Source organism: Ovis canadensis, chromosome 4 (genome assembly GCF_042477335.2).
Source record: "Ovis canadensis isolate MfBH-ARS-UI-01 breed Bighorn chromosome 4, ARS-UI_OviCan_v2, whole genome shotgun sequence".
Lineage (NCBI taxonomy): Eukaryota > Metazoa > Chordata > Mammalia > Artiodactyla > Bovidae > Ovis > Ovis canadensis.
Window position 1 is genome coordinate 134,878,889 of NC_091248.1, and position 8,967 is coordinate 134,887,855.

Sequence of the window (8,967 nt, forward strand, 5' to 3'; positions counted from 1 at the left end):
TCCTGGAGCTCACTCAAACTCAGTCCCTTCAGTCGGTGACGCCATCCAGCCATCTCATCCTCTGTGTAAGGCCGACCCTGGGGACCATGATGGGCCGCCCCTCCTCTCCCTCCCACCGGCAGGGCAAGTCCTAACGGAAGGAGCCTCCCAGATCCCGGAGACCAACAACAGCACACTTCGCCAGCTAAAGCCGCCCCACCCCAGCCACGTAGACGGACCTGTCAGCCCGCGACGCCTCGGCCTGGCGACCTATCCGAACTCCCGTCCATCTAGCCTGACCATCCCTCGCAACGAACGAACGTATAAAAACCACCCCCAACATGGTCCGGGCGCGGACCTCCTCGACCTGCCTCGTTCAGGTCCGGGAACCCCACCCCCGAGCGCTTCCCCGTTAAAGCCTGTTAGACACTCTCTTCGGTGTCCTGGTAGTCTTTTACCTAACACTCTGTCGTCCCCTTCACCTGCCCTCAATCTTTCTCAACATCAGGATCTTTTCAAATGAGTCAGCTCTTCACATCAGGTGGCCAAAGTTTGGAGTTTCAGCTTCAACATCAATCCTTCCAATGAACACCCAGGATTGATCTCCTTTAGGATGGACTGGTTGGATCTCCTTGCAGTCCAAGGGACTCGAAAGAGTCTTCTCCAACACCACAGTTCAAAAGCATTAATTCTTTGGTGCTTGTCTTTCTTTATAGTCCAGCTCTCACAGCCATACATGACTACTGGAAAAAACAGCCTTGATTAGATGGACCTTTGTTGGTAAAGTAATGTCTCTGCTTTTTATTATGCTGTCTAGGTTGGTCATAACTTTCCTTCTAAGGAATAAGCATCTTTTAATTTCATGGCTGCAATCTCCATCTGCAGTGATTTTGGAGCCCCCCCGAAATAAAGTCAGCCACTGTTTCCACTGTTTCCCATCTATTTGCCATGAAGTGATGAGACTGAATGCCATGATCTTAGTTTTCTGAATGTTGAGCTTTAAGCCAACTTTTTCACTCTCCTCTTTTATCAAGGGGCTCTTTGATTCTTCACTTTCTGCCATAAGGGTGGTGTCATCTGCATATCTGAGGTTATAGATATTTCTCCCGGCAATCTTGATTCCAGCTTGTGCTTCTTCCAGCTCAGCGTTTCTCATGATGTACTCTACATATAAGTTAAATAAGCAGGGTGACAATATACAGCCTTGATGTACTCCTTTTCCTGTTTGGAACCAGTCTGTTGTTCCATGTCCAGTTCTAACTGTCGCTTCCTGACCTGCATACACGTTTCTCAAGAGGAAGGTCAGGTGGTCTGGTATTCCCATCTCTTCCAGAATTTTCCACAGTTTCTTGTGATCCACACAGTCAAAGGCTTTGGCACAGTCAATAAAGCAGATAGATGTTTTTCTGGAACTCTCTTGCTTTTTCGGTGATCCAACAGATGTTGGCAATTTGATCTCTGGTTTCTCTGTCTTTTCTAAAACCAGCTTGAACATCTGGAAGTTCATGGTTCAAGTATTGTTGAAACTTGGCTTGGAGAATTTTGAGCATTACTTTACTAGCATGTGAGATGAGTGCAATTGTGCGGTAGTTTGAGCATTCTTTGGCGTTGCCTTTCTTTGGGATTGGAATGAAGACTGACCTTTTCCAGTCCTGTGGCCACTGCTGAGTTTTCCAAATGTGCTGGCATATCGAGTGCAGCATTTTAACAGCGTCATCTTTCAGGATTTGAAATAGCTCAACTGGAATTCCATCACCTCCACTAGCTTTGTTCATAGTGATGCTTCCTAAGGCCCACTTGACTTCACATTCCAGGATGTCTGGCTCTAGGTGAGTGATCACACCGTTGTGATTATCTGGGTCATGAAGATCTCTTTTGTACAGTTTTGTGTATTCTTGCCACCTCTTCTTAATATTTTCTGCTTCTGTTAGGTTCATACCATTTCTATCCTTTATTGAGCCCATCTTTGCATGAAACATTCCCTTGGTATCTCTAATTTTCTTGAAGAGATCTCTAGTCTTTCCCATTCTATTGTTTTCCTCTATTTCTTTGCTTTGATCGCTGAGGAAGGCTTATCTCTCCTTGTTATTCTTTGGAACTCTGCATTCAAATGAGATCTTTCCTTTTCTCCTTTGCTTTTGTCTTCTCTTCTTTTCACAGCTATTTGTAAGGCCTCCCCAGACAGCCATTTTGCTTTGTTGCATTGCTTTTTCTTGGGGATGGTCTTGATCCCTGTCTGCTGTACAATGTCACGAACCTCATTCCATAGTTCATCAGGCACTCTGTCTATCGGATCTAGTCCCTTAAATCTAGTTGTTATTCACTGTATAATCATAAGGGATTTGATTTAGGTCATACCTGAATGGTCTAGTGGTTTCCCCTGCTTTCTTCAATTTAAGTCTGAATTTGGCAATAAGGAGTTCATGATCTAAGCCACAGTCAGCTCCTTGTCTTGTTTTTGCTGACTCTATAAAGCTTCTCCATCTTTGGCTGCAAAGAATATAATCAATCTGATTTTGGTGTTGACCATCTGGTGATGTCCATGTGTAGAGTCTTCTCTTGTGTTGTTGGAAGACAGTGTTTGCTGTGACCAGTGCATTCTCTTGGCAAAACTATTAGTCTTTGCCCTGCTTCATTCCGCATTCCAAGGCCAAATATGCCTGTTATTCCAGGTGTTTCTTGACTTCCTACTTTTGCATTCCAGTCCATTATAATGAAAAGAACATCTGTTTTGGGTGTTTGTTCTAGAAGGTCTTGTAGGTCTTCATAGAACCATTCAACTTCAGCTTCTTCAGTGTTACTGGTCGGGGCATAGACTTGGATTACCATGATATTGAATGGTTTGCCTTGGAAACAAGCAGAGATTATTCTGTTGTTTTTGAGATTGCATCCAAGTACCGCTTTTGGATTCTTTTGTTGACCATGATGGCTACTCCATTTCTTCTGAGGGATTCCTGCCTGCAGTAGTAGATATAATGGTCATCTGAGTTAAATGCACCCATTCCAGTCCATTTTAGTTCGCTGATTCCTGGAATGTCGACGTTCACTCTTGCCATCTCCTGTTTGACCACTTCCAGTTTGCCTTGATTCATGGACCTGATGTTCCAGGTTCCCATGCACTATTGCTCTTTACAGCATCGGATCTTGCTTCTATCACCAGTCACATCCACAACTGAGTGCTGTTTTTGCTTTGGCTCCATCCCTTCATTCTTTCTGGAGTTATTTTTCCACTGATCTCCAGTAGCATACTGGGCACCTACCGACCTGGGGAGTTTCTCTTCAGTGTCCTATCTTTTTGCCTTTCATACTGTTCATGGGGTTCTCGAGGCAAGAATATTGAAGTGGTTTGCCATTCCCTTCTCTAGTGGACCACATTTTGTCAGAACTGTCCATCAAGACCTGTCCGTCTTGGGTGGTCCTACACAGCATGGCTTAGTTTCACTGAGTTAGACAAGGCTGTGGTCCATGTGATTAGACTGGCTAGTTTTCTCTGGCTGTGGTTTCAGGGTGTCTGCCCTCTGATGCCCTCTCTCAGAGCCTACTGTCTTACTGGGCTTTCTCTTACCTTGGACACGGGGTATTTCCTCAAGGCCGCTGCTACTGACCTTGGACATGGGGAATCTCCTGTCCACCGCTTGCCCCTCCAGCTCTTGACACAAATTCTTTCTGAAAATAAATGGGCTATATATCATAGTTTTTTCTAAATTAAACCTGAATATATTCAATTATGATCTATTAGCTCTAAGACCAACCCGAGAATTTAAAAAGCATATTAATAATTTAGCAGTTTCTAAATATTTGTTTTTTTTAATAAAAAAAGTCATACTTTAATAGTCTATAAAAGTAATCTGTAGACATTGAATGAGCCGGGTTTTACCTCAAGAAGAGCAGGCTTTGTGTCAGGGTTGTGCTAATGTTTATTCACTGTCGCCCCCATGTGGCCATTTCTAGACAGCACTTCGCAGAATTTGTTACCATTTCATGGCTGGCTCAGAAGTGCAGAAATCCTGGGTTCAGTCCCTGGGTTGGGAAGATCCCCGGGAGAAGGAAATGGCAACCCCCTCCAGTGCACTTGCTTGGAAAGTCCATAGACAGAGGAGCCTGGTGGGCTACAGCCCATGGGGTCGCAAAGGCTCGGACACGACTGAGCGTCTTCACTGTTGCTGCTCCACTCTTCACGGCTCACATGGTAAAGAATCTGCCTGCCGGGCGGAGACCTGGATTCCATCCCTGGGTCGGGAAGATCCCCTGGAGAAGGGCATGGCATCCCACTCCAGTATTCTTGCCTGGAGAAATTCACAGACAGAGGAGCCTGCAGGGGCTACAGTCCATGGGCTCAAAGAGTCAGACATGACTAAGCAACTAACACTTTCACTTTACACTTTTTCACCATCAAATTGAAAGGAGGATAAGAACAGGGTTGATTTCTGCATCTCCTGGCTCCTAAAACTCATCAGACAGTTTATGAAATGTGTTGTGTGTTAGTCACAGTCATGTACCACTCTCTGTGACCTCATGGACTGCAGTTCACCAGGGTCCAAGGCCACGGTATTCTCCAGGCAAGAATACTAGAGTGGGTTGCCGCTGATTTCTCCAATTTATGAAATGACCATATTCAAATTCAAAGTAGATCTTTACTAGCAATATTACATATTTTAGATTAATACCAATTTAATTACGATTTTAAAATGTATCATTCCAATTTGAATGGCTCCAAACTTCTAAATAATCTAATAAATATCTCAACTTTTTGGAGACAGTATAATTCATTGACTAAGATCATGGGCTCCATAGTCAAAAGATCTGGGTTTGAATAATAGTTCTTCTGCTTCCAGTTGGGCCTCAGTTTGCTCAACAGTAAAACAAAGATAATAGTACATATCTCAGGAAATTATCTTGAAGATTAAATGAGGAAATACACTTCCAATACTTCGAAAGGGATGTGCCTGGCAGCCATTTGGATAAGAATTCACACTCCAGATGCAAGGAGGCCAAGTTTGCTCAATGGTAAGGGAACTAGATTCCATATGCTGAACCGCTGAATTGGAAAGTCGACTCTATAAGTCAACAAGTGCATTTAAAATAGAAAAAGAGAATAACAATAAAATGAACACAAAATAAAAAAGAAAGAAAGAAAAAAGAAAGGGAACGCCCCCCCCCAAACAAAAACAAAAGGAAGAACAAAAAGGGGGGAAAAGGCAACAGAGAGAGAAAAGGAGCTGAAGTAATGCATCCAAAGTTGCAGCAATTCTATGCCTTTCGGAATGAGCTCGCTTTGGGGCTTGACCAACGGCCCTGAAGGGAGAAAAGCATATGTGCCACTCTCTCGGCATCTTTTGGTGCCAGGACCCTGAACGCTAGGAGAGTGTCCAGTGAGAAAGCATAGAAATCGGAGTGGACCTCACTGGAGAGCAAAGTTGAGGCAAGGGTTTGTTGTTGTCTGGGGAGGGGTTGTCCTCAGGCAGGGGTCTGGGGTGGGGAGACCCCTAAAGGGGAGAGGGTGGGGGGGAGACATATGTTTGCACAAGTGTGTTAGGACGTGAATGGTGAGCCCACGGCATTCCTCTGCAGCCCGCATTTGTGTGCCGAACTTGGAAGGCCTGCAGTGAATCTCTAGCGGGCAAGGCTGGAAGGCCCAGTGGCCCCGAATCATTTGCATCCGGAACCCTTTGGTCCAGGGGGCCAGGTCGGAAGTGCGTGCGGGGCTTCGTCAAGGGGAATTCCCCGAGAAAAGTGTCGGTGGTTGGATGGCGGGAGTGGGAGTGGGCAGGCCCTCGGCCGCCTCGGCGAATGAGGAGCTTGCACGTGCGGGGGTGGGGCGGTGGGAAAGCCCCCAAAGGCCCGAGGGGGCGGGGCCGGGGCCCTTTTTGGAGACGACGGTGTGAGGGAAGGAGGCACCGGCGTGCAGCTGCAGGTAGGAGATGGAAACCCTCGTGGGCCTTGTTTGCAGAGACCCGGGGGCTGCTTCTGAGCACGGGAGAGGTGCGTGTCCGGCTCCCTTCAACGTCTTAGCCGGAGGGCAAGGTTGTCGGGCCAGCGCCGCTGGTGCGGATGCCCCTCGGGGACCCTCTGTCCCTGAGGGGCCGTCGCCGGCAGAAGGGCGCCCCCAGCGGGGTGACTTGGCTCCCGGGTCAGCGGGGCTGGCGCCTGGCCAGAAAGTCGCCCTGAGTTGGAGGGGGCCGTGGGGGCTGGGCGCTGGGCTTCAGAATCTGGGGAACACCTGCTACGTGAATGCGGCGCTGCAGTGTCTGAGCCACACGCCGCCCCTGGCCAGCTGGCTGGTGTCCCGGCAGCACGCCACCCTCTGTCCGGCCGGCGGCTCCTGCACACTCTGTGCCATGCGAGCTCACGTGACCCGAGCCCTCCTTCACGCGGGAGAGGTGATCCGGCCCCACAGGGACCTGCTGGCGGGCTTCCACAGACACCAGCAGGAAGATGCCCACGAGTTTCTGATGTTCACTCTGAGTGGCATGCAGCAAGGGTGCCTGAGTGCATCCCAGCCGTCGGGCCACGCCTCCGAGGACACCGGCGTCGTCCGTCAGATCTTCGGCGGGACGTGGAGGTCTCAGATCCAGTGTCTCCACTGCCTCGGTGTCTCGGACACGTTCGACCCTTATCTGGACATCAGCCTGGATATCACGGCGGCTCAGAGTGTGGAGCAAGCTCTGAGAGAGCTGGTCAAGCCCGAGAAGCTGGAGGCGGAAAATGCCTATGACTGTGGCGTTTGTCTCCGGAAGGTGCCTGCCACCAAGACGTTGACTTTGCACAGCACCTCCCAGGTCCTGGTGCTGGTGCTGAAGCGGTTCACACAGCTGAGCGGGGCCAAAAGGGCTCAGGAGGTGCGCTATCCCCAGTGCCTGGACGTGCAGCCCTACACGTCTGAGCGGAAGGCAGGGCCACTGGGCTACGTGCTCTATGCCGTGCTGGTGCACTCCGGGTGGAGCTGTGAGCGAGGACACTACTTTTGTTACGTCCGAGCGGGCAACGGCCAATGGTATAAGATGGACGACGCCAAGGTGACCGCCTGTGACGAGACCGCTGCCCTGAGCCAGAGCGCCTACGTCCTGTTCTACGCCCGGGAGGGTGCGTGGGAAGGGGGCGCTGGGGGAGGGGCAGCGGCCCCCCTCGGGGCTGACCCCACAGACCCCGGGCAGCCTGCAGGAGACGCCAGTGGCAGAGCTCCTGGGTCGCAGGATTCCCCGGGGGACACAGAGGCCGAAGGGATGAGCTTAGAGCAGTGGAGACGCCTGCAAGAACACAACCGACCAAAGCCGGCCTTGGAGCTGCGCAAGATCCAGGCTGCCCTGCCTGCCGGCGCAGTCGTGATTCACCGGTCCAGACACGGAGGAGGGAGAAACCGCCCGCCGCCCGCCCAGGAGCACCACCGGCTCGACCGTCCCAGCACGGACACCCCGCCTCCGGGGCCGACGGACGTCGGCCACGGCCCTTGTGCCAGCGGGAGGGCCAGAGCGACCAAGGGGAGGAACAAGAAGCCGCGGCCATCTCTGGGGCTGTGGCTGTAGGCCGGCTCTGACGCACGTGCGTGCAGACGCCCAGGCACACCCTGCGTGGGGCACGCCCTGGGCGACGCACCAAGAGTGCCGACGAGGAGCGAGTTCCTCTCTGGCGGTGAGGACGATGCGGCCTCCGGGGGGAAAGGCGGGGCCGGGAGTGAGCCCGGGGTCTCGGTGTTCCCTGGGAACGGGTTTGTGCCCGAGCGGCTCAGCTCTCGAGGGCTGGCTCTGCTGGGAAGTCGGCGGAGCGAATGGGGTGCGTGAGCGGGTCTGAGCACGGTGCCAGGGCCTGCCACTTCTGCGAGGGATGTCCGGAGCCCTTCGGCGGGGAGGTGCAGGGAAGAGCGGCTGCAGGTCCACGCACCGTGTCCTTCCGGCCGGCCAGGCTCTCGAAAATGCCCCAAACGTCGAGCAGCGTCTGGGGGGGAAGATGGGCAAGCAGTCTTTATGGGTGGCTGTCCTCGGGAGGCCTCGTGCTACTAGGCAGAGGGTCCGGCAGGAATGAGGCGGGGATCCGTGCGTCCCCGGCAGGACGCTCGTCCGCAGAGTTCCCTGGGGCTCCATTTCCGGTGCAAGGAGCATGCTGGAGAAGCGCCAAGTGCCAAGCAGGAGAAGCGATCCACGATGCCATGAGCACCACCACCGGCACCACCAGCACCGACACGAAGGCCAAGGGGAGAAAGGCGAGCCAACTAGTCCCAAAGAAACCTCTCCACCAGCTGTGCACCGGGGCCTAGGTGGAGATCCGTCGCCCAGCGTTCATTTCTGAAAGCAAAGGTCCTCCCCACACTGAGGAAAGGCCCGAGCCTACCCTAGATTGGGATAGCAAGACAACTGGACCTCCGACCCTGCCCGTCCTGCCTGGCAGTCAGTTGTCTCTTCCAGCTGGGCCCCGGACAAACGCCGCTGGACGTGAGGAGATGCGGCCGGCCTCCAAAGTGCCTGGGGCGGTGGGGAAACTGTCCTCCCCTAGCTGCTTTCTCGACTGCCTCATGATTCCCGTGACCCGGTGGAGGGGCGCCTGAGGACCTTTATCGATCACCTCTTGCGTTTTATTTCTGTTTCCTGGCTGACGGCCGCGAGCCCCAAACCCTCCAGCAAAGGGCAGACCGGGAATGTGCGGTTTAACATCTCAGACCTCGAGGGACAACTCTGGCTGCTGACTGCGCCAGTCGGCGTGGCAAGGAACAGAGAACGTTGCGATGGCTCGTTTCCCCCGCATGGTTCCCTACAGCGCACCATGCCCTCCACACGTGGAGAGGAAAAAGAATGATGAGCAGTATCTTCCCCCAAGAGCACGAACAAGCGTGCCCCGCGCGAGGACGTGGAGCCGCCCACAGCCCTCCCTCATCATCTCCACCCATCTTCCTCCGCCCCATCGTCTCCAATGGACTTACTGCTTGCCCCACCCACCCCCTCTGAGGAAGAGGGAGAAGGAGAAGGAGAAAAAGGGGAAGAACGGCGACTGGAGCGG

General features: G+C 52.4%; 1 protein-coding gene across 1 annotated transcript; it reads left to right on the plus strand.

Moving 5' to 3' along the window:
* The first annotated feature begins 5,900 nt into the window (after positions 1-5,900).
* On the plus strand, positions 5,901-7,502 carry LOC138439849 (ubiquitin carboxyl-terminal hydrolase 17-like protein 6). The gene has a single exon (XM_069588916.1). It carries the CDS (start codon positions 5,901-5,903, stop codon positions 7,500-7,502), a length of 1,602 nt encoding a protein of 533 aa, XP_069445017.1.
* Positions 7,503-8,967: the final 1,465 nt, after the last annotated feature.

What these genes read in the sequence shown, in the direction of transcription:
- LOC138439849 (XM_069588916.1), top strand. Translation starts at nt 5,901, where the DNA reads ATGGAAACCCTCGTGGGCCTTGTTTGCAGAGACCCGGGGGCTGCTTCT.